Here is a 25,005-nt window from a genome sequence, read left to right on the forward strand (position 1 = left end):
AAGATACAATTATAATGTAATTATTTAAATTTAATAAAAATTTATTAAATTTGTATTAAAATAATTTAATAAAAAAAAAAAAAAAAGAAACAGAAATTATAGAATTTGATGATTATTATGATAATTTCTGATAATTGAAAGTTTATCCCAAAAATAACGTAGTAAATACACGATATTCATGTCGATGTTCAATTAATTCGTGTTACATAAAACAATAATTTAAAAAAACATATGGACGGTTCTCGTATACAAAAAATAATTCCATTAGAAGGATATATTATAAAAATACATAATATTCTCGACACAATGAAATCTTTGGAGGAAAGTCTCATGATTACACGTAATTTAGAAGCGGAACAATGGTTACGATACTCAAATTTGAAAACAAAAAATAAAATAATAATGGATGATCTTCGAAAAGCGAATAAACGCAATAAAAATATGCTCAGTATGTAAAAATATTTAAATTATAAAAAGTGATGTGGTGAATAATGAATAATTAAAATAATAATTATAATATAAATAATATGACATTTTTAGATTTATTTCGACAGAGTGTTACGGATATTCGTCTCGGAAACGACATTGTACTGCCAGAATCTCTGAAGAAGGAAGTGCAAAGAACATGGCATCAAAAGTATTCTTAATTAATATATATATGCAAATGTAATGTACCGTTAAAAAGACACTGATGTTGAACTTCGTAGATATGATGCTTTATTAATGCAGAACGAACAATTAAAACAAGAACTCAATTCCCAGAATTCTTTTCTTAAAGAAAAAACATACGAGGTAATCTTTAATACGCATTTAAGAAAATTTTATAATATATATATTTTATATCATATTTTTTTTATATCAATTTTTTATAATTAATATAATTATTAAAATCAATTATAGATCAATAATCTTCAACAAAGATTATTAACACTTGGTGAAAGACTTGTCGAGCGAAACGAAGCTGTAGAAAATATTTGTAAAAAATACTTGTTCTTGAAAAAAAGGAAGGATGAACAAGAAATTTTGTTACGTGGTTCTATCAAAACGTTGCAGGTTTAAATAATTGAAAGAATAAATATTAAATAGGAAATATTGATTTGTAATTGCAGAATAATTATATATTAGGATGCATTGAAAAAAGCAAAAAGTGAAGGTTTGAAAAAAAATTCTGGGATATCTATGATGACTAACAAAGATGCATTATTAGCTCAAGAAACTCGACGTAATGATCGTTTGGCTCGTGAAAATTCTTTTTTGAGAATTCTTCTTCAGAAAGCCAGACATGGATGTAAAACAAGCGAAAATAGCAGCACTATTTCTTTCGAGTAATTGACTTTATTTAAGATGTAAGTTTTATTCACTTAATACGATTAAAAAAAAGAAAGAAACTTCATGTTTCAATCTTAGGAAAATAAGACTAGTAAAACCATATAGTTGCAGAATTCTAGCCGGTTAAGAAGAAGATCGTATAGATCATATCTGCCAATACAAGGGCAATGTTTAAGAATATCGGAATTATGCAACTAAAGGTAATAACCGGATAAAAGAGTTATGTTAAATCAAGTTAACGACGATCGATGGCAAGTGCTTCCCTATAAAAGCAACGATTCTATTCAGACTAGTCTTACTTGGTGCTGACCAGCACTAAGAAAATTCAGGATAATTTGATCGTTATTAATCATCATGTAAGTTATTAATTTCCCATAAATAATTACATTAATAAATATTTATTTGACAATTTGCTTTTCGATTCGTTTATTTTCAATTCATTTTTTCACAGGTATGAGCAATATGTATGATTAAAAATAGAAGGAGATTAAATATTTCTCAACTTTGAATCAAAAGAATCAACAAATGTAAAGTTAATATAAAACGTCATGTCGGAAGTGTATCAAACATTTTTCGCGTTTTATACTTTTCTTTTCTCTCCATTGGTTATTCTATTATTAATATGTTCCTATCTATATCGCTGTATCATAGAGATCATTTTAAGGATCCAATTAAAGGATAAATTCGTGGGTCTCCTTGATGGGATGGACTGCGTTTGGGCGGTAGAACAATCATCGGCACTTTCTGTGAATAATATCCTTATGATTTTAGAAAAAGATGCTCGTCACTCGAATATCAACTTCCTGGAGAGTTTTCGCGATTTGGTGAGGAATCGCATAGTATGCTCGTCTTTTGAAAAGCTGTTGTACAAGAGAAAGAGAAAATTTGGCTATTATTTCTGGGAGAGAAGTGAAGAGATCGATCTGAGAGAACGTATCAGATGGTTGGAATACGAGCGCACGAATTGCGACGGATCCTGTGATAATATTTACAATAGTCATCTGAAGAAAGTTCTATGGAATATTTGCAACCAACCATTACCGGAGAATCACACAGCATCCTGGGAGATCTTAATTGGAAAATGTTGTCCCAGATTGAGTCATCATTATCTTCGACGTATGGAGGAACGTTTGACGAATAAAATCAAGATTCCCATTTTATTTCGCGTCCATCATTCTTTAGGCGATGGTATGGCACTTCTAAAGTTCTTTAGAGATGTTATTATTGACAAGGAACCAGTTCCGGAAACATTCTTACAGTTGGATAGCAGTTTGAAAATGAAGAACGAGAAAACGAAAAAGCAGAATGTAATAGTATCATTGATGAATCCTGCGAATGGAGAGAATAATTTGGACAACAATTCGTTTCAAAAGAAAATCATGTCGGCGTCGATGCCATTTATTCATTTTACGATGTTCTCATATTTTTTTCTATTATTATGGAAACATTTTAACACATGGTTGAAATATTTACAAAATGTTACTTTAAAAGATTTGAAATGCGAAATGAAAATGTTTCTAAGAACGGTACAAGATAGATTAAAAGTTTTCTTCTCGGAAATGATTTGTAAAAAGATACAGAAAGGTTTGAAAATGGCGAAAATTATTATAAATCTTCCTGGTTGCCTGATTCAACAAGCTTTTCGTAGCATGGACAAGAGGTTTGTTTGTTCAGTTTTTAATCTCTTTTTGTTTTATCAATTTTTCACAATTAAGAATGTTAAATGTTTTATTTTAGCGCACTCCATGGAGCAGAATTATCAGGCGAAAAGTTTGTTTCATACTGGCTTGAAGACGATTTCAAAAATGCCTGTAATCAAAAATTGTTTACAAAAATACAAAATATAAGAAGTATCACTGGTGCTAGATTTGGAGATGTATTATTAGCTGCTTTATCCGTTAGTTTACACAAATATTTCCTTAATGTAAGTAATTATATATTTAATTTTATTTGTATTTAAAAATTGTATTATATATTGCGAATATCTTCTTTTCTAATTTCATTTTTACAGATAAACGAATTCGTTCCAACAAAATTAAGCGTTGTTTTGCCGATGAAAATCGAAGAATGGAGCGAGAACTTCCCCTTGCAAAATAATATTTCAGTTGGTATACTGCCCCTCTGCATTTCACAAATAAAGGGTAAACAGCTTGCAGATCCACGAGAGAATTCTCAAATTCTAGAACGTCTTGAAGATATTAGAAAAGCGAATGATGTTCTGAGAAAAAGTTCAGATTACACGGTGAATTTCTTAGTAATGAAATATCTCTCAGCTATGCTACCCGACAAATTTTTACGACCAATCTTAAAAAGTCATAGCACCATGGTGTTTAGCAATTTAGTTGGTCCTCAAGAAGTGAAACTTTTGGGACATCCTTTAAAAAATATTGTTTTTTGGATACCAAACAGGTAATTTCTTTTTTTTTTTTTATTACATATTATTCGCTTCTTCTTCATTCAAATTATTTTAGCAAAAATATTTCAATAGCTGTAAACGTTTACTTTTTTTTTATCATTGTATCTTTTTAGAAGTTATACAGGAATTGGATGTTCTTTGTTAACGTATCGAGGTTATCTGCATTTATCTTTGATCGCCGATAAAGCTTTAGTACAAAGCGAAAAGGCTCTTACCAAAATTTTAGAAAACACGGTAAATGAAATCGACAATCTTTACGACAGATTAACTTTGTCATTTTTTTCGAAGAAACTTCATAGAAGTATATCAACACCTACGAAGAAAGGTAGGTCAATTGAAAGGAATTTGATAAAGAAATATTGATATGTAATATTTTATATTTTCAGCAATCAATGTATTATAAAATTGTGGAGAATATTTATATATATATATTTTTTTTATCTTTTTGTCGTTTATTTTTATCGTTTATTAATTTTTTTTTTTTTTTTGAAATCAATTTTTTTTACTTTATCGTAAAACGCAATCATTGTATTTTATCATAAAAAATTTATGTATGTAAATAATGAAATATTTGAGGTGAAACCCCAAATTATACTATCGATTTGTATTTTATACTATGTATAATTAAAAATTATATTTTCTTAAACATATACATTAATTAAATATTTTCTAAAATGTTCTATAAACTCTATATGAAGAATGAAATATATTATCAATTAATAATATATAATTTTCGATATAAGTTCATAAAAAACGATGCGTATATATTGTACATAAATTATGATATATTCAGAGTTTTTAGCTTTAAGGTATACTTTCAAAGAGAGAATTATTATTTAAAGAAATCGTTATAAAAATTCATTTTTTAGAAACTTGTTGACAATATCATGCTCTTGAACATGATTCTTTTTTTTATTTCTTTTTTTCTTTCTTTCTTTTTTTTTTTTTTAAATAAAAAAAAATAAGCTTTCACCGATTTGTTTTCAGAAATAGATAAGGCCAAAAAACAATATCAAAAAGAGTGTTAAAAAAGGAAAAACTTGTTCGCCGACGATGAGAAATTTTCGGAGTTGTGTGTATTATCGAACTTGCTTTAATACGCTGATTCAGAATGTTCTTCGATTTATATCGAATTTTTCTTCCTTTTTTACTGCAATCAGATGAGACCATATCTTCCATATCTTCGGTACTTGTATAAACATACTTTCGATGTTTCAACGACCTGTTGAAACAATTATGTATACAATCATTGCAATATTCATTCACTCACTTTACAAAGTAAACCATTATCCCAACCATTTTTTCTTTCTAATTTCTTCCGGAGATGAACTCTTTAAATCGCTGTCATCCTCTTGTCGAATGCTCAAAGGGAGTGTTTGCTCGGTACACGATCTACAAGGACAGTTTAGTTTCAAACTTCGTAAGATCGTTAAAACACGGGGATCATCGATGCTGCTGAAAAGAGGGGATTCGTCGGTCGACGTCATTCCATGACACTCTTCATCCGCCTCTAACGTCGAAGTCTCATCTTTGTTCCAAACTATTCTGAATAAAATGCAATGCTCCTGAGTACATTACAATGTATCTTTTTTTTTTTTTTTTCCAAATAGATTTCTACACGTTTATCGTACGCGTACTTTGTTTCTTTTGGTATTTCGCAATCGAAACGAACCACGTCTTTTTTATTTTCTTCTTTGCAGCATCCTTTTTTCATCTCGTTGTCCGTGATCTCGATACTTTAAAAAAATTGATGTTCAATCGTTATTTAGAAATTTATGACAGATAACTACGGTATATAATTATATTTTTTTTTATCTTATTTGCATAACTAACATGTCGATACCGGTCGTCGGATGTTTCAAGTGAAGAGATTCCTTTATTTTCAACTTGGTCTATCGTGTATAAATAATTCGTGTTATTGTTCAAGCCGTTTATGTTAATCCATTTATGTTATATGCATTAACTGAGTTTTATCTTTAATTAAAATGTACTACCGCGTGAGATTCATGAAGCGTATGAGCCGGAAAAATAGTGATCTTCGCGCGAGGAATTTTACTGCACTTAACTGTAATTGGTGACTTTGTTGCAACGCATTCGAAATCGTCTAATTTCGGATTTTTTATTTTCTCCTCTATAATTTCACTATCGTTCTCATTCTCGGTCGCCTCTATCGTCGTATCCTTGTGCGAAATAATTTTAATCATTCATTAGTAACAAGTTCTTCTATAAGTTAATAAGAAATTCTACTTCATTTACACAACAAATTAAAAACGATTTTCTTAACTTCCTCTAAATAAGTACTTGGAAAAGAAAAGAAAAAAAAATTAAATTTAAAACAAAGAGATATACGATATATAAATGATAAATTTTGCAAATTCGTGAAATTTTAAAGAGAAAGAAGAAAAAGTACGAACCTTCAGTATGTTTGACAAATCGTCGATGGTGTCATTGATAATATCTTCTTTTATATCGACATGATCCTTGTCGAAATTATTAGAAGAGCCGACCGTTTTGTTCGCCGGATTCCCGGTTTTACTACCAGGCAATCGTATACCTTTCTTTTGGGCCAACGATTTCATTTTCGATTCCTGTGATCTTTTCTGAAAATTCTTTCTTGGCTTAATTCGTTTTTTTAAATTTCTCTTTTTAAGCAGGACTCCACTAACCATCGCCCCACGTCCGAGTTTCTTATAATCGATCAAACTCGGCACATCCGGTTGACTGATCGCAGCATCGTAATCGTACGTTATGTGAGGTCTCGGTCCGCGATTTTTTGGATTGACACGCGGGCTGTGAAGTCGTTTGCTGGCCGACGTGTCGTGATTCCCACGTTGTGATCTAGCGCTCATCTTTTTTTCAACATTATTAAAATTCCATCTGAAACGAAATTTCCATTTCACGTTGTTAATCGTTACGTTTTTTTTTTATAAATACGATCATCAGCGCGAATCAAGGAAAAAGAATTCAATCAAATTTCATCGGGCATTTTTTTTTTAACCTACGCAGAAGGTAATGGTTTACTCGCAGGGGGTTCTATTTTCTTCCTCGCGCTTTTGCGAGGCTTCAGTCTATTCCAAAATTTTAAGATCGCCTTTGTTGATTTTTGTTCAATCCTTTTCAATGTTAAACTGTTCTGATTGATAGGATTTATTAGTTCGGCTTGTTTATCGCCCCATTTTGAATCTATTTTTCGCGTCTGCGACACAGGCGATATGGAGTGACTGGATTGACGACGAAAATGCGACTGAAACCGAAAGCGCGTTTTCTTGAGATTCGCCAGTATTCTCGGTACTTGAGTTCACATTTTCCGGATATACGGATAAAGTTTGATGGATATTTTTCCTGTTACGTGACTTGAGACTTGTGGTTAAACAAGAGAGCACCTATTTCATGACATTCCAATGCTGACTCGTTAATCGCCCTATGCAAACGAGTTGTATTAATAAGATAAATATCGAAAAATACGATACAATTTATATTTTTCTATAAATTTTTTATTCCCTATTATTTTTACTATATGAAAAAATGTTTTCTAAAAAAATTTCGATCTAATCTAACGCGTTTTCCTCGCTTACATATAAATAAGTATTTTTAATTTTAAAATAATTAATCTTTATCGTAATCTATGCATTACACATTTTATATATACTACTTATACAATAAGCGGAAATTTACACGGGGAACAATATTAACATTAATCATTAACACTGTTCCAATGTGTGAAAAACTTATTATCTCAATATCGGTTTATGCAAAAGAATGTGAAAGACAAATCTTGAAATTTTTTCATAAGTGAAAAACATTAACGCCGCCGTGAGAATGGTTTGTAATAATTTGGCTTCCATTCCTTTGTACAATCCTATTAATCCTTGCTTTCTGCAAATAAGAATTCAAATATAACATTAAATATGAATATACATGTGTTTAATAAGATTTTACTTACTTTAATATGTAAAACAGGATTTCTAAAATGCCAGCGTTTGGTGGTAGATTTGGATATTTGTGACCGTGCTAAAATTAAAAATCATATCGTGTGAATAATATTTATAAAAATTGATGAAACAATGATTTATATTTATGATAAAAAAAAAATATATAATACGCACTCTCAGTTTCGTTTGAACTAATTGCAATGGATAAGTTAACACGGTTGCTATCGCTTTCGCTACGGCACCGATAACGAAGAAAACCCAAGCAGATGGTTGTGAATTATTTAGAGACATGCAAATTCTTCTCTTGATAGCCTCGTAAGTCATGAATTGAATGGCTGGATTTATAATCAACATCAAGCTTGGCAAAGTCCCTGCCCAAAGACTTTTTATTCCTTCGTATTTCCATATATGTATAAGGCCAGCTAAATGTATGTATTATAGATAAATTTATTTCAAGTAGAATGTTTTCATCGAATGAATTCATATTTATGAAAATGAATTCCGACGCTTATTTTCCATACGTCAAATGTTAGACATTGTACTTTACTTAATCATATGATAAGCTTCTATTATATTTGCCATTTTTTTCTATTTTGTTTTACCGATATCGATTTATTTATCCACGTAATTTTTAAAAAACTTACCGTATAACGTGTTATACTTGTTATTGTTATTTCTTTCCGGTGTATGATCGATACCCCTCATCTTCAATCTAGTATTCACCACCCATAATGGTGTCGTTGTTAGAACGTTGATCGCGCCTGAAATAATAAATTTTTATCTTGATAGAATCTCAAGTAATAATTATTTTTTTTTGTTACGTATTTACCTGCAATCGATGCAAGAAATAAATCATTTTTAGCCGATTGCTTTCTCTGCGATTTAAGCATTTTTAAACCGTGGAATGTATAGAAGTAAACGAAATTACTGGCGCACAAACTCTGAAGAACAGGTATAATTCCTCTGTATAAAGTTTCTCTGTGGAAAGAATGTAAATTTTTAATAATAATAGATGCGATGTATTATTTTAATAATTGAAGTGTACAATAAAAAAAACTCACGGTCCTTCTTTTTCGACGAGATCGCGTATTGTTGCCAGTGTACTTTTCGATTTTCTATCTTCTTCAACTAGAAAAAAAGGAAAATATTGGTTTTTAAATTAAGATTTATCATAACAAAATATAAATATATTTTTTTACATAATGTATTTCGTACATTAATGTAATCAGTTGATGACATGAAAGTTAATCTAATTTTTTATGCTACAAACGCTTGTAAGTATTCTAATCTATCGTTTTTATTTATCGATTATTTTCAATAATATTTATTCAATATATAAATAAATACGTAAAAATGTAATATGATTTTTATTACAGAATTTTTTTTATATTTATAAAATAAATATATAACTTATATTTCAATATAACTTACGTTGTAATCTACTTCGTACTGTATCCAGAGGGAAGAACATTGCCATGGCAACGACACCACCCTGAAAATATTAAAAATTAAATTATTAAGTAAGCTTTCTAATTTTTTAAAACTTGTTTATTTGTTATTCTTTTTTTAAACTTACAGCAGCACCAGATATTGCGTGAACTAATGTTTCATAACTGAAAATATTCCTATTGTGTTGTCTACCACCCATTATTAAGATTTCGATTTCAAAAATTTATTTATTACAATAAAATGTATTCGAATTTCGATGATTCACAAGATTGATAATTATCCTGCAAACATATTTGAAATCTTCATTAATTTTAAATAATTGAAAAATATTAAAAAGAGAAACATAATTATTATTATGTTTGAAAAGATGTCACGATAACATTTCTGATCTTTATCCCTTAAAATTTATCAATCAAAAGATTAATGAAATTAATTCAATCCAATATAAAATATAAATTTTCGCTTTCATTTTCAATTTTTAACAATCTCAATTATTATTATTTGTTCGATAATATCGTTGATATTTTTTGATCAGTTTTAAAAATTCAATGGAATTTAATTACCACCGTCGATAACACAATATACGCGGCAGATTAACAACGAAAACAATTACCGTACAAATAAAAGTCGAAGAATATTTCGATATAACAATTCTTGGCACTTGTCACACTCATTGTATCGTATCGTTTATAAATTTCGATTCGACGAAAAATCACATCGTGTTTGCCCGGCAAGTGGCATGTTAACACTGGGAAAGAAAAATTCCGGAGGATTCGTATCGTCCACGTGCCTATCGCGTACGCCCGTTGCTCGAGAATGGCCGTTTCCTCTGCTCGCCTATGTACGCGCGGTTACTTTTTACGTTCTTTTATACACGCGAATGAATATTTCAATCTTGATTACGACGAACGGTTGATGCGACACGGTTTGGCTAGCGGCTCAAAGCTCAAGTTCGACGTAAAGTTTTTGCTCTCCAACTATACGCGTCCGATAAAATTCACTGTGCTGATAATGGATTCCTTGTGGATAATACGCTTGCGCATATTTCGCGCTTGCGATTACATCAATGGCTCGAGAGGTCGATTTTCTGAGCGCAGGCGTGATTATAAATTCTATCTCACCTGTGTCTATATTCTTCGATTCAAATTTATATTTTATATTAATTGAAATATCGCGCGTTTAAAACCTTTGAATTTATTCTGATTAGTCTAATAATCATTTTTTCATTATAAATTATGATTTAAATATCGATAAATATAAGAAAATTTCAATTTTAAATTTAATTTAATAGTTTTTATTTATATCATCAGTAATTATTATTCAAATTCCATTGATAAATTCATATTCATATATTCGTATAAAAATAATGTAATTAAATAATCTAATTCATAAATTGAATATAGGAAAGAAATAAGATATACAGGAATATTTATCAATGATATTATAAATGAATCTTTCGAGAAAAAATATATTAATATTAATAACATTTAATTAAATGGTAAATCAACATCTTAACGATGCTTAAATAAATTGATAGAGAATGTAAAGAAATAAGAATCGTTAATAACGGATCAAATCAATGAGAGATCCTCGTCTTTTTCCATGTAATGAGAAAGATAATTCATTCGAATCCCTGATGCGTTATCGCTGCGGAGTAGCAGAGAATTTCAGATAGAGGTCATTCATCGTGCGAAATTTCGCAGCTTGTTCTCATGGTTATGCCGCGCTTCGAAATATCTCCTATTTATTTCCCTCCCTCGGGTATTCTCACGCTTGCTGTTCGTTAGAACCGCCTGTTCTCGAATTTCCTTCCTTGTAGGATAAAATCCTTGCAGATTCCACAGTTCCCATGAGCGTTTGCCCTCCGATCATGTATGAAAAGTGATTTCCAACTCGCTCTCTTTCCTTTGCGAGAAAATATTTTAGGAATCGAAAGTAGCGATTCCTCGAAGATAAGAAGAGAGTCGAAAAATAATTTGACTTTTGAAATTGACAATTATTCCAAATAATTATCGAGAAATATAAAATTTTCTTTGAGAGAGGAGAAAATATTTTTCGTTTTTGTACTTTTTGTTTTTGTTTTTGTCATATTTAATTAGAAAAATTTTCTAAATAATCTATTTAGTTTGAAATTAAAAATTTCAATTTTTAGAATGATATTAAAAGTTATTGGTTAAAAATATAGAAAATAGAGATTAAATTAATATTATTGTATCGAAATGCACAAACAACTAAGATACGTGTTATGCAACGATTCAGATTATGATGTTGCATTGATATTTTAAATTTGTTTTATAACAATGTTAATAAGATAAATAATGTTTGCTACTTTATCAAAATTGAATTGCGTATCTTAAAGAAACTACTACATTATATATTTCTCTATATCCTATTTTTGTAATTATAACAATTATAATTATAATTTGAAATTTTGTGTGATATTGCGAAATGCATTAAAAAGAAAAAATAAGATATCGTAAATCATTCATGTTATAATAATCGCATGAAATGTATATCTGAAATTAAAATAACTCTGATCAGATTTGTATGATATTCTTGCTTTGATAATACAATATATGTTGATCTTATGACTCATATATATGTATATCCACTAGAAAAAGATTATGTCATTTATAAATCCTTGGATCATCATTTTATAATATACGGACAGTTAATTATGCGACTATGTTTTTTTAATTGATTTTTTTTTATTTTTATAGGAAGAAAAAAAAATTATCGACATGACTTTTCACTTTCACGTTTGATTATACATATTTCTTTCGTATTAATGTTATATTATTTACATAGTTTTTTTTATTAATTTTTAAATTTTATTGAATTCTGCATATTTTTGCGTAGGATGTATATGTAAATATGAATTTACATTTCCTTCATTATAAGCAAATTTTATTCACGATAATGGAAATAATTGCTTTAAAAATAATGTGTGTGATTAAGACATTGTGACGTACCATATCTTTTATCATATAAATTATTATTTAGACGATAAAAAATTATCATTTCATTATCAATTTCGTTCTACATTTTTCTAACGATTTCGAAAACATTAAAAAACATTTATAAATATATATATATATATATATTCTGATTAACGAATCATCAAATCTACCTCAATGTATGAAAATATAAATATTTAATAGTTTCACTTTTTATATCGAAATTAACAAATATTAATAGTAATTACACCTCTTTTTACTACTAATTATTCAATGTAAAAGCCTGAAGAAATGAACATGAAATCTTAAATATTAATCACCCGGTGAATTTTAATTCTTTCAACATTTGTTGACTTCATTTCCGTTTCAATGCTAATACGATACTTATGAATTAAAGAATTAAATCAATTAAGCATTCTATGTTGAATTATACTAGAACAATGGAATTAGTTTGCATAGACGACAATATACATTACATTTCGTACGAAAGTTGCGCATAACTAAATTTTACTTGTCTCAAGATAAAAAAAAAAAAAAAAAAAGAGAAAAAATGAGCATAATATGTGAATATATTTTCATATAGAAGTGATAATACTTTAATTAAAACGGAGAGGAACGAGAAATTGGAATTAATTAAACGAGTCGTTGGCGGGGAAAAAAACTGTTATATCGCCGATATTACCTTTCCTTGCTATTAAAGGAGACACATCTCGCGATGCACGAGCTTTGTGACGCCTCGTCCGAAATTCTCCAAGTTCTTGACGAAGTTTAATTAAACATTCCGCCCGTCAGGAATTTTGTGGTCATCTCTCTCTGTACAGAAACTCCTTCTAATGGATTCTGCTCCTTGAATCTCGATACGTCGTGTCATGTCCCACACTATATATATATATATATTTTTCTTTCCAAAGTTTCGAATCTTTAAAGATCCAAAATTTTTGTTTACGACCTTTGGAATTTTTTATTTCTCGCACTGGCTATTTTGAAAAATTAATTCTTAAAAAAGAAAGAGAAATTCGAACGAATATTTCGTTAAAATGTATCCTACAGGATTAAGAATAAATGGATTTTTATTTGTTGATATCTTTTAGACGATTAATCCAAGAATATATGAATATCCAAAGAAGCTACTGGCATTGCGTGTAGATAAAAAGTTACGCTTCGATTTTAATTTTTTAATATTGAAAATACATCTATTCCTTGCTATTATAATATAATTTTATGAAAACAATTATAAAGTTATAAAGTTATTGTTTTTGTATGAATTTAAGAAAAATTTCAAGATAAATTGGTGATAAATTATAGATTATAAATTTTTATACCAGATAATTAACAGGATTTTATATGTTCTCTCATGAATATAATAAATATTCACATAAATGTACGCGAATCTATAATATAGAAAGGCATAATCATCGAGCATTAATTTGAATACATTAAGTTTTTATTACGAATAATTATTCGATACTTTGTTTCTTATCACGCAAGCATGTTTTAAAATGCTTTAAAAAAAAAAAAATTAAATAATTTATATAAGTTTGCTCGCTATATGAATTAAAATAAAGTGTTTAATATCAATTTAACAATTTTTTTTTCTTTTCTCAGGAATTGAAAATGGATTGAAACGTCATTCTTGGATGGATAACGCAAGCAGTATAATTTCTTTCAAATTGTGAACCGGTGATTTAATTGTTACCGAAATATTTAACCATTAAAAAGAAGAAGAAAGGAGGAGCCACACCCCGATGATGACTTTATTTCAATGAATTTCAATGAATTAAGTTCCAAGTGTCGGCGAGGGCCATCGAGCGAAATATCACGAGAGATACGACGGTTGAACGGCCATTTGAATACACTCGAACGAGTTGTTGTTCATCGATAAATACTAAAACCATTACTGTTCCAAAACTATTGCTGCTCGATAAAACAACGACCACACTATGGATGGACTTTCGAGTCCTTCAATAACCAAAGCCGTCATTCTGAAGGCCGTCCAAGTGCACGGAATAAAAGAAGAAGATCGTCGAAAATCACATTGAAGCGATTTTAAAAAAGAAAACTTGGAGGAATCTTTTTTTTCTGCTGGAAAACCCTCGTCGCGTTTAATTGGAAACGATGTTTCAGCGTGTTTGCAATTGAACCGTCTGTAATAAGGGTTGTGGAAAAAACGAGCAGAAAGGAAATTCCGCGGCCAGGAAATTAATTAACGTATTATTAATCGAGTAATTGGCCTCATCCCCGCAACTACTCCCGCGGTAGAACTTTCTTTTATAAGGATAATTAATCTACCAGAGAAGTTTGTTGAAAAAAGAGAAAAGGAGAGAAAGAAGAAAACAATTTTTTTTCGTTAGGATTTTTAGATTTTTCGAAAATGATTGCATAAATGGAAAGATGGATTGGATTCGAGTCGCGTTACTTTTTTTAAATATCTACGTTTTCCTCCTCTCTCCCTAATTACTTTCCTCTTGTTACTTTGACTAACAAGGTTGTAACCAAGAAAGTTTCCAGTTGTTGGGTTATTAAACAGCTTCAACTACGAGAGAGAGAGAGAAAAATGGTAATTTTATATTAACGAACTGGATGGATAGAATTATTATAATTTTTCTCCACCGAAAAAACAAGATCTGTTAGTCTAATTGGGATAAAAAAAAAGAGAACACGTGTAAAGGAAGAAGAGGAAGAAAAAAACGAGAAGGTGATGATACTGATAAGGGAAAAAGAGGCACGTTTCGATTATTTGTTATTTACGCATTTATTACAAGAGAACGAAACGTTTCATTTGGTCCGAAAAATCAGGGATGAGTTTTTTACGAAAAGATGTAAGATCTCGTTTACACGCGTTATGTTTTTTTTTTTTTTTCATTATTACATAATTATTAACAATGTTTCAACGTTGAGCAACGTTGTGCGTTAATGTTGCAGGCGTTTCGAATAATTTGAACGACAAGATTTATTCGCGATTTATTCTTTTTTCCTTTTTTTTTTTTTAAAAACAAGTTGAATCGTTCAATTTAGAATTACAGATGACAGGGGGAATGAAACTCGAATCGATCGATTATAAATTGGACGAATTATAATTGCCGGTTAATTATTGAGATATATTGAACGAGTATTTCCAAGCGGTATTTCAAATTTTTCCCGATGATTGATCCAATGCTCATGCATATTCGATACAATAGTGTAGCCATCACGTTCCATGATAATAAATTAATTATATATACACGTATACAGTATTTGGTTCGTATCGGCTTAACGATCATGCTTAAATAGAATCCAAGCGTCACACAGTCGAATCAGTCGACCATTCGTACAAACTACGTATCGATCCTCTGTTCCCAGATCAAATTAATTATCCCAATCAAATTGATAAATTGATTCAACGAATAGAATCATTATTTTTTTCAATCTACACATTGTTACAATCATGAACATGTCTTCGATCAAGAATTTTATTCGAGTAAGAAAAAGTAAAGTATTTCGATAAATATTTCTCGAGCATACGAACGATCGACCGTTCCTCAAAAAGATCCGAATGTTTATCACGAGAAAATGTTTATCTCTTATCCCCTTCTCTCTAACTCCGATCGATTGATTTAATCTTAACAAACGATCCTCCGATTCTACCTTTTATTAATACACGTTTCACTTCCGGGACGCTATGCTAGACCTATCTCTTTAATTAATTAAGGCGAGCGGCGTGGTCGGTTTAAACGTTTCCCTTTTCCTCCTCGCTTCACGATTCCTCGCCCTTATGTGTCGTTATGCGTGGAGAAACGCAAATACCGTCAGAGTATTTCACGTTTTCATCCTCCTTCTTCTTTCGAGCATCAAAGTACAGAATCGTTTCTCTTCTTTCGAAAAGAGAAAGAGAGAGAAAGACTCGATCCATGGATCGGGGGAGGGAATCGTGTTTCGTTAACGAGGATCGCCCTTCGAACACCCAGATTCCTCTCGAATCTTTCTTAATTCTTTTTTTCTACAGCAGGGATCTATCACTGGATGGAGCACGTCTTTCTGGCGTCCGCGCGCAGGGTGATCCTCGATCCGGGCGCGTTGTTCTCATTCCCGGCTGCCAGGCTGCACGTTTTCGTTCTCATAATCATCAGATCCGTTCTGATGCTTGGCCGGCGTACGTTGGGCGCCACGACGCCGCAGGCGTCGCTCAGCCGCCGCTTTATACTCAGGGTGGCTTTGTGCCTCGGCTGGAAACAAATTTCGTCGCTCTTTCAAACGCTTTTCAAAGAGGGGAGGGGGAAAAAGGAAAAGAGAGATCCACTCGACACGGCGCTCCGTGCAGGGAACGTAATCGTTTATCCGATTTAACGCGGGTGCTCGAGTATTATACGCCACTTGCACCCTCTTTTGTTCATCGAGTTTCAGAATCGTTTCAATTACTGCTACGAATTCGTTTATCTCGATCGAAGATCCCCCTCCACTGTTTCGAATCGAGTCGAGCATCGAAATGAACAAGTTTCTCGACGCTTAAAATTCTTTTCTACGAAGATGAGTGTTTTAAAGGAAGGGAGAAGGATGAGAAGTTTACCTGTGACGGTGGTAACATGGTCGGAGATCCGAAAGTGAGCGGGACCTTTCTGTGATGATTCGGCGCCATTTCCAACGGCAAGCCTGCCACTACGAACAGTTGGTAAAAAAGCTCCTCCACGTGGTAGTTCCTCTTCGCGGACGCCTCCACGAATACGCAGCAATCGTCCTGACTGTTGCAGTACTCTTCAGCCTCTTCCACCGTAACTATTCTGCGTAACAAATGCGATTTGTAATATCGAATAGAATCGATCTAGTGATTGATTCACTCAAAAATATTTAAATATCTCTCGATTAATATTCGTGAGTGAATAATGCATGCTAGTTTTTCAAAGTTTTCACGCGATAATATTTTAGCATATATTATGAAAAATGTACATTTCCTTTACATTTTTTTTTTTTAACGTCACTTCAACGAGGTCAAGAATCAAAGAAATATATTTAATAATTTATAATAATTCCTTCGATGATATACATATACAATATGTGTAATATAGTGAATGTCTATTAAATAATAAGATTACGTTAAGAACACGTAAACGAAGCGCAAGGCGAATACATTAAAAATACGGTCGAGCAAAATCCTCGAGTGCAGGATAACATTTTATATTAAAAGGGTTGGAAACAGGTCACAACACTTTAACATATAATCCATAAATTTCAAGTGACAGACACTTGAAAGCTTCTGACTCTGGAAACGGTTGTAAAGATGATAAATGTCCTTAAAAAACATGGCAAAAAGAATGAAAAAAAGGAGAATAATTTCACGTATACATACGGTAACACAATTGATATCCTTACATTCTCGATCGTTGTTCAAAAAAAAAAAAACGTTAATGGACTAAAACAATGATACGTACTTTGTATCCTTATCACATTTATTTCCGACGATGACCATAGGAACCTTCAAATTGAAGTGACTCTTGCTCCTGCTCTTCGTTGCACTTTGGGTCGCGCTTACTTTAGTTTCCAGGATCGATTCACGCAGTCTGATGGCCTCCTCGAACGATTCTCGACAATCCAAACTGAACACCACCACGAACAGGTCTCCTGCAATAGAAAAAAAAAAAAAAAAGAAAGAAAATTGCTGGTGTATCGATCGAGACATTTACATTTATATGTTCTTTTTTTATTCCGGAGAATTATTTCGTGCGTGAAGGACGAGGATAAGGAAGGAAAAATTGATGGAAAATTGAAGAATAAGTGATAGATAATTACGCGGATATATGTTCAACAATCTCGTGAGATCTTCGAAGGGATAAAAGAGGGAGGGAAAATTTAAAGATGGCAAAGTGTAAGAAGGAAGGAGCACTTTTTCCTCCCAACTATAGTTTATCTCGTACATGCTTTCGCGAATATATGCAAATTATTCATAGTTAAGCTCGTTCGAGCTCCACCTTCTGGTTCAATTTTTGCATCGCCCCTTCCTTCCTTCCTTCTTTTCTACTGTTTCCTGGTTGGAAAATTAATGTAACGAAGATTCTTCTTTTTTCAATTATTAAATCATAATCGATTCGATGATCGTGAAAACTATTGAAAAAAGAAGAAGAAGAAAAGAAATTCTGTTCGTAATTCTGTTTCTCTTTATTCATCGAGAGAAGAGGAAAAAAATACCGTGGATTTTAATTATCGACGAGTGTTGGCGAGATTTCACACGTGTTGATAATCATCGATAAATGATGAATAATGAATAAAACTCAGCCTTATGAATATTTATTTCAAACGCGCTTATTTTTATCTCAATGAAATATCGCGCCCGCGCGCGTATGCACGCATACACATCCTCGATACGTTTCCGTGATCGAGTTTTAACGAGTTTCCCTCCCGAGTTTAAAATCCTCGTCGAACAGGAAAGAACAGGTGGCGGAGCAATCGATCGACGATGTTTGCCAACGAGAGAGAGAGAGAATCTACGATCCAATCCGACTCTTCTCTTTTTCTCCCCCTCCTGAATTCGCTGATTGAAAGTTTTCGGAAGAAAATTGACGGTGATTTCGCTACAATGTTTTCGTTAAAATGGCGAAAACATTCTCCCTCTTCCTCTCTCCTAATCCTCATTTTTAAATCACGATGCAACTAATCGAGTAGCTTTCTCTTGTAACGAGGGGTTATTATTGTATCTTTTTTTGTAGCGAATTTAAACGCGCAATCTTGAAAATTTGGAAACTCTTGCTGGAAAATTTAAAAAAAACTTACAAAGCCCCGACAAAGTTAATTTCATTCATCTTTCTACGAAGTGAATTTACAGGGGTTTTAAAACTTTCTCTGTTCTCTGCGCTGCTGCTGCTCTGACTCCTCGTTTAACGAAGAAACCCTTCCGTTTTATTATTAGATACGTTGAAAGTTGTTTCTCACGCGTTTTTGCTTTTTCTTCTTTGCGAAAAACGTGTTTATTACAGTTTTGCTATATGGCAATAATAAAGGATCTCGCTTGATCTCGGGATATATCTTTATTAGAGTTTAAAGAACTTTTTTTTGTATTTTTTTAGTACAAAGTCAGTGCAAACTGACTAACCGATCATGACATTTTAAAACTAACTATATACTTTAAGAATAATCCGTCCGATTTTTAGAAATTTTACAATTTTTTTTTTTCCCCCATAAAACGAAATTATTCGAAAGAGATCCCGTAAAAGAGTAGAAATCGGGAATATCGTTAATCATAGCAGACACAAACTGGAAGGATATGGGTCACAACGTGGCACGGTTGAAAACGGTACAACTTTGCACGAGATTTAATATTTTATGAATCCTTTAGTACCTATAGTGCACGCTTTAACAGCGAAGCAGGTGGCCACTTTCCACCGGCCCTAAAGTTTCCCAAAGTTTTCTATTATTCGCGGTTAAATACGGCCATGAATAATCGTAAAAACTATGGAATCGCGTTTATACGCGTTTTTCTTTCAACTTTGTAAAATCTTGAAGATATCCCTCGCACGTTTCTTCTTCTTCTCACACTCTCTCCGAAGTCTCTGAATCTTCTTCCACGTTCCGTGCGTTCTTTCTTGTCTCCTTGTCTGTCTCCTCGTGGGAGAAGCGAGGGAGAGGAGGGGGAAAAAATTAACACTCCAGAGACAGAGAGGATCGTTACGAATACGCGACCCGAATGTTGGATACTCCCTGGACGAATGTCCGTTATTCAGCCTCGTCTTCGGGCCGCCATTACTCCGGATACGTTTTGTCTTCGTTTTGCTCTCGGGGATAAGTGCATAATCGGTTTTCTTGAGAGGGGGGAGGGGAGGGGGAATAAGCGCCTTTTATAACGATAATGCTACTACACGATAATGGTGGGCTGGCTCGATTCTGGAAAATATGATTTGAAAGGTAGGGAACTTTAATTATGATGTAACATGAAAGGAAATTATATTCTATCCGCAACAAGTGTCCCCCTTTTCCAGTGTCTTCTACTGCGCGATCCTCATTCAGAGATATTCCATCGATTCAAATGTTCGAGATATATTGTAATTTGTTTAAAAAATGTACGTGCATTGAAAATTGGAGGATACACGAGATCTATAATCTAAAATAATAATCTCCATTATTTTCGTTCTTTTTAATAAAATTATATCTTTACATAGTACTACAATAATAGATCATATACAAATGAAATTTTGATTTTTCATACGAAATAAACGCGAGAAGAAATTAACAATTTCGTGAAAATCCACTGAGAAGGTAAAGAAAACCATGCCGTTGAAGTTGCTTTTTGGTTCATCTTGATATCTCGACCCGTCGTCGAGATATAAGGATTTAAAGTATCCTGTAGCGCGGAGATTATGAATGAACACGCGACCTACATTTTTTCCTGGAAACGCGTTGTACTACGCGTTTTTCTAGGAATCGCGTCTGTCGCTTGTCGGCTGTTTGGGGTAGGTCAGCGAGACGAGGTGCGAGCGAGACGTCCGAATAAACAACAAGGAAGGAAATAGTAAACGATTAAAAATTACCCTCTCCTTTACGCGACGATATCTCGATAACCGGAAGTCGTATCGGGATAAACGAAAAAGGGTTTCAAACAGCAAGGTTCCCCGCTTCTAATGGGCTTTCGTTCGTTGACCGGAAGTCACTATCTCCCGAGCTATAACGGGTCAAAGTTTTCCTAATTTTAATAGAGTTTAAAAATTAACCTTCGCTTCGAACGACGATATCTCGGGAACCGGAAGTCGTATCGAGATAAATAAAAAAAGGTTTCAAAGAGCAAGATTCCCCGCTTCTAACGATCTTTGATTCGTTGACCGGAAACCACTATCTTCCGAGTTATAGCGGTTTAAATTTTTCCTAATTTTTAACTGAGTAAAAGGATTTTTCGAAAGAATATCTTTATTTTCCATTTGTCTATATATAATTCAATCAACAAAAATCATTTAATACTTGGCAACACAATTGATATTATTTTAAAATTATTAATCGTACATATACTTACAATATTGTCTCCAACTATTGGAGACAAATATTGGACTATAAATATTCGATCAACTCATGAATTTGTTGTAACCTCATTTTGATTTAAATAAAACGAAAATCGTTCTTATATATACACCCTCTTTATATCCCTCTATATTGTTAAAATAAACAGAAAAGAGGCTACTATTTGCCACTGCACACAATACATAATTTCTCTTTATCTCGCTGTTCCACTTAACTTTTTATTCCAAAGGCGATCCGTGCAAACACATAATCTTTCGATTACAGAATACGGATTACGCTAGCCGTAATGATAATCCAGACAGGACTGGATATCCCGTATTTTAGCCACCGATTCTCCTTGATCACCGCTATAATCCAAAATTAACTATGCGGGAGCAAACAACCGCGACACGAAGTTACAACTATTCCGGAACGTGACCACGATTCCCTACGAAATAACGTTACCAGAGAGCTCATTCCAATTCAATAACTCTCTGAAAACCGGATACACAGCGAAACGAGCGTATTTAGCGATTCCACCTTTCCAACCCGGGCGCAAATTAATTTCGAAATAATTACACGATCTCGTATCCTGCTCCTGCTCCTTCTCCATCCATCGTTAAAATAGTTTCAGTTTTCACCGCGCGCGAAAAACCAATGAATCTTCTCGCGAAATATATACATATATATATATGTAGGATTTTTTTTTATTTTTCCAACGCGTGTTCCACGAGGAGAAGGGAAATGGACGTTAAGCCAATGTCGCGATTCAATCTACTCGATATCACGGCCGTCTCGATTGAATATCGACGTGGCTGCGTGACGAACACAGGATGGTCGCGAAAGTGATTGCGTCGATATATATATATACGATTTCAATGGACCACCGGTTGCATCGAGGAGGAAATCGTTATCGCGTCGGATAGATCCGATCGAAAGTTGGTGTGCATTGCGAGCTGTGCATCCTGTGTCGGAGAAACAGAGTGACAATGAACGATAAGCGCGTTCGAGGACTCTTTGAGTTCCTAGCAGCTCTGTCTGCTTTGCAAAATCGAGGCAACGATTCTTTTTTCCTTCACCGATTCGATGAGTTCTTTTCTTTTTTTTTTTTTCAAATTAGAAATAAAGGAAGGAACGAAGTAATTAAAAAACGGCTGTATCCTTGGGATATAAAAGTGAGAGAGTGTATATAGCGATTGCAATATTATTCTTTTTTTTCTTTTTCTTTTAAAGATTCTACGATATTCAGGAGCAGAAATTTATTAAATCCGTCCTCGATACGGGAAAAAATGTTCGATTCGTTATTACATCTCGATATAATTAATAATATAATTAATGACAAAAGGGAGGAATTCTGCACATTCATCGAATCGATCCTCGGATTCGAAGGTAAATTCACCGCTCTGATGATCGATGACGATGATAATAATAATAATAATAATAATTCATTTACGAGCGGAATCGAAGAGTCAAGGGAGAAGGGATTTGATTGGAAGAAATCCGTTTAAACGGAATCCGGGCGCACTCTGCCGAGTTAATTAAAACGAAATCTACGCTATCGCGATTAATTACCGCGGAGACGGGAAATTATGATCGAGCTAGCCTAAAAATACCAAGCTTAACGGTTAGCCTGGGAAAACAGTTGGAACTGATTTCGCTGATGGGGAATCTCATTTCATCCATGTACACTCTCTTCAAGACGGGTTTCACTTTGCCTCATTTGCCAGACGATGAAAACTTCGTCCACTCCACTTTCGTTTCCCTTTCGTTTACCCCTTTGATATACTTTGATCTACACTGTCGTTTTACACTGTTTTAATTCTTTATTTCTTCGAAAATAAAGGAAAGAAGAAAAACTTTAATCGTTGTACACGAGAAACATCTTCTCGACATTCGTTGAATCCCATTCGATCGTTGAACCCGACGAAAAGGGAGGAAGATCCTTTATCCCTCTCTCTCTCTCTCTCCCCTCCTTTGTTTCGATTCCCTTCGAGAGATTATTTAAAGTTTGGAAGGAGACGCGATTCGATCAACGGCGCGTGTTTAATTTATGGCAAGACTATGCTCGGATCAAACGGGTTCGGTTGATCGGGAATATCTCGGGACCTTACCGATTCGAGCTTATCGAAATAGGGAGGATCGAGGATTTGCAGAGTTAGATTATTGAAACACGTAACGGTACGAGTTAAGAGCTTTCAATTTCGAATTATTGAGGAACGCAGCGTTGCGTCAAAGGGATTCTATTTCTATCCTCGAATATCCAGTAACGCGTTTATTTTCACAATTTGTCCCGATATTAATTTGGATAAACTTAGGATCTTCCTTGTCTTTTTCTTTTTTTTCACAAAACTTTTTCACATATCGAATCTTCCTTCATTTGTAAATTTTCCAATAATTAATTAATAAAATTGGTAAATAATTTCCTATTAAATAATCCAAAAGATTTGAATATCGAATCATTGTCACACTCTTACTCGAATTGTTAAATCGTATGCAAATTAATCACCACCCATGCAAACAAAAGATTGGAACGGCGTATTGTTATAAATCATGGATATATGATCCGATATCTATGGTCCGGTCTACAATTTCCAATCGTAGGTACACAGCCGACTTTAATAACGGCTTTTCGTGCCGCTTAATCTTGATGCCGGCCTGTGTAAGGAACTCGGCCAACTTAATAACTCCACCTCCCCCTCCTTTTTCCTCCCCCTGTTTTGCATAGCCGCCGTCGCTCCGCAAATATTCGCATCGTCTCTCATCGTACGTAAAAAAGACGCGCGGCTCTCGTTTGCATCGGGGTTTTTTCCCTTTCTTGAAAGAAAGGGGAAAACCGGATTCTAAGCAAAAATATTTGCAGCTTCGTTTCGTCGAATATTCTAGTGTCAATTTTACTTTGTTTAAGGGAAAAGTGTTCTTCTATTCTTTTCAGTCAGTTTACTTGTTCACCTTCTTTTTAAATATAAAGTTGTTTATTTCTGATTTCGATTGTCCCTTCTGCGATATATTCCAATTGTATTAATCATTTTTTCATTTTTTCTTTTCCATTTTTTTTAATAAATAGGATTTTAAGATATATATATATATAGTTGCTTTGTATTTATGGCCTGTAGACTGCCACGATGAGAATAGTTTAACCGTATCAATTGCTTTATTTTTATTTAATAAACGCAATTATATCAAGTATATTTTATTTATTTATTTCGGTTATACATTTTTGTTCTTTGGTACCGCCTTGTTTGGCACAGTTGACAGAATTTCGTTCCATGCTTCTTCCTCTCACCCTGTTTTCCGGTTTGTTGATTTTCGTTTAGCTTAGTTCATAAACGCGATATCTTTTCTCGATTCCTCCACTCGATAAATCAGCTACACTTTTCCTCTCCTCGCCTTATAACTTCTTATATATATATATATTCTATTTATTTTATGTTTTTCTTCCTTATCCTCTCCATCCAGTATATCGAAGAATTTTCAGCTCTCGATATTGTCTCATATTGTCCTCCTTTTTACGATACATTTTTCGCACGAGATAATTTATCCGGAATTTCTTTGGGAAAGATCCCAATTTTCGATCCCCGTTACAATTCTATTCAGCGAAATCCTTCTGCTCTAGAATTGGCTTTCTAATATTATTACCATGCTTGTACCATGCTCGGCAATATTGCCTTATCGTATTGCCTGTTATGTAAAGTACTGGTCACGTAGGTGGTGTACGTATAACATCCATGTTATCCATCGTCTCAATAAACCTTCATAAGTAATTCCACGAACGTTTGATAGGTCTTGATATATATTTAGAGACAAATCGTGTATGTACCCGAACGAATAACAAGGGAAATATTATTAATCCATTATTTACTGATTGCGAATTTTAATATATACGAAGAATAAAATAGTATATAATGATGTAATAATTTCCATTTCCTCGCAATTTTGGTTGCACAAGAACGCGGAAGCAGGCGAAAAGATATAT

At 33.0% G+C, this 25,005-nt stretch overlaps 6 protein-coding genes across 14 annotated transcripts in view; 2 read left to right on the forward strand and 4 right to left on the reverse strand.

The window, feature by feature from the left end:
* The first annotated feature begins 49 nt into the window (after positions 1–49).
* On the forward strand, positions 50–1,582 carry LOC102653957. 2 transcript variants are annotated; one of them, XM_026446028.1, is made up of 6 exons: positions 50–448; positions 541–637; positions 708–792; positions 901–1,053; positions 1,126–1,346; positions 1,441–1,582. In XM_026446028.1, the coding sequence occupies exons 1-5, from the start codon at positions 232–234 to the stop codon at positions 1,327–1,329; spliced, it is 756 nt and encodes a 251-aa protein (XP_026301813.1). In that variant the 5' UTR covers positions 50–231; the 3' UTR covers positions 1,330–1,346; positions 1,441–1,582. The 2 variants fall into 2 exon arrangements, with proteins under 2 accessions (XP_026301813.1, XP_016770221.1); XM_016914732.2 differs by having other exon boundaries at positions 54–448; positions 1,435–1,574.
* LOC100577082 lies at positions 1,462–15,071 on the forward strand. 3 transcript variants are annotated; one of them, XM_006565311.3, is made up of 6 exons: positions 1,462–1,685; positions 1,781–2,989; positions 3,067–3,253; positions 3,341–3,738; positions 3,859–4,070; positions 13,689–15,071. In XM_006565311.3, exons 2-6 carry the CDS (start codon positions 1,878–1,880, stop codon positions 13,757–13,759), a joined length of 1,980 nt encoding a protein of 659 aa, XP_006565374.2. In that variant the 5' UTR covers positions 1,462–1,685; positions 1,781–1,877; the 3' UTR covers positions 13,760–15,071. The 3 variants fall into 3 exon arrangements, with proteins under 3 accessions (XP_006565374.2, XP_026301804.1, XP_026301806.1); XM_026446019.1 differs by lacking the exons at positions 1,462–1,685; positions 13,689–15,071 and adding an exon at positions 4,733–5,043 and having other exon boundaries at positions 1,878–2,989; XM_026446021.1 differs by lacking the exons at positions 1,462–1,685; positions 13,689–15,071 and adding an exon at positions 4,132–4,395 and having other exon boundaries at positions 1,878–2,989.
* On the reverse strand, positions 4,103–5,267 carry LOC113218550. The gene is made up of 2 exons (XM_026446029.1): positions 5,042–5,267; positions 4,103–4,967 (listed from the first exon to the last, which is right to left on the reverse strand). Exons 1-2 carry the CDS (start codon positions 5,230–5,232, stop codon positions 4,715–4,717), a joined length of 444 nt encoding a protein of 147 aa, XP_026301814.1. The 5' UTR covers positions 5,233–5,267; the 3' UTR covers positions 4,103–4,714.
* On the reverse strand, positions 4,889–7,070 carry LOC100577113. 4 transcript variants are annotated; one of them, XM_026446023.1, is made up of 5 exons: positions 6,748–7,070; positions 6,160–6,622; positions 5,740–5,925; positions 5,579–5,637; positions 4,889–5,481 (listed from the first exon to the last, which is right to left on the reverse strand). In XM_026446023.1, exons 2-5 carry the CDS (start codon positions 6,592–6,594, stop codon positions 5,286–5,288), a joined length of 876 nt encoding a protein of 291 aa, XP_026301808.1. In that variant the 5' UTR covers positions 6,595–6,622; positions 6,748–7,070; the 3' UTR covers positions 4,889–5,285. The 4 variants fall into 4 exon arrangements, with proteins under 4 accessions (XP_026301808.1, XP_026301809.1, XP_026301811.1 ...); XM_026446024.1 differs by having other exon boundaries at positions 6,160–6,345; positions 6,412–7,070; XM_026446026.1 differs by having other exon boundaries at positions 4,889–5,285; positions 5,383–5,481; positions 6,160–7,070.
* LOC551241 (peroxisomal membrane protein PMP34) lies at positions 7,218–10,206 on the reverse strand. The gene is made up of 9 exons (XM_006565307.3): positions 9,740–10,206; positions 9,254–9,407; positions 9,109–9,169; positions 8,739–8,805; positions 8,507–8,655; positions 8,322–8,438; positions 7,852–8,099; positions 7,689–7,756; positions 7,218–7,621 (listed from the first exon to the last, which is right to left on the reverse strand). Exons 2-9 carry the CDS (start codon positions 9,323–9,325, stop codon positions 7,477–7,479), a joined length of 927 nt encoding a protein of 308 aa, XP_006565370.2. The 5' UTR covers positions 9,326–9,407; positions 9,740–10,206; the 3' UTR covers positions 7,218–7,476.
* The window catches only part of LOC409966 (dexamethasone-induced Ras-related protein 1), a 50,405-nt gene continuing 40,216 nt past the window's right edge, over positions 14,817–25,005 (reverse strand). For all 3 annotated transcript variants that reach the window (XM_026446022.1, XM_016914712.2, XM_016914714.2), the window contains 3 exons: positions 17,486–17,675; positions 16,627–16,837; positions 14,817–16,285 (listed from right to left, as the gene is read on the reverse strand). In XM_026446022.1, coding sequence (XP_026301807.1) covers positions 16,076–16,285; positions 16,627–16,837; positions 17,486–17,675 — 611 coding nt within the window. In that variant the 3' untranslated portion in view covers positions 14,817–16,075. The remainder of the gene's footprint in view (positions 16,286–16,626; positions 16,838–17,485; positions 17,676–25,005) is intronic.

This window comes from Apis mellifera, linkage group LG1 (assembly GCF_003254395.2).
Source record: "Apis mellifera strain DH4 linkage group LG1, Amel_HAv3.1, whole genome shotgun sequence".
Taxonomy (NCBI): domain Eukaryota; kingdom Metazoa; phylum Arthropoda; class Insecta; order Hymenoptera; family Apidae; genus Apis; species Apis mellifera.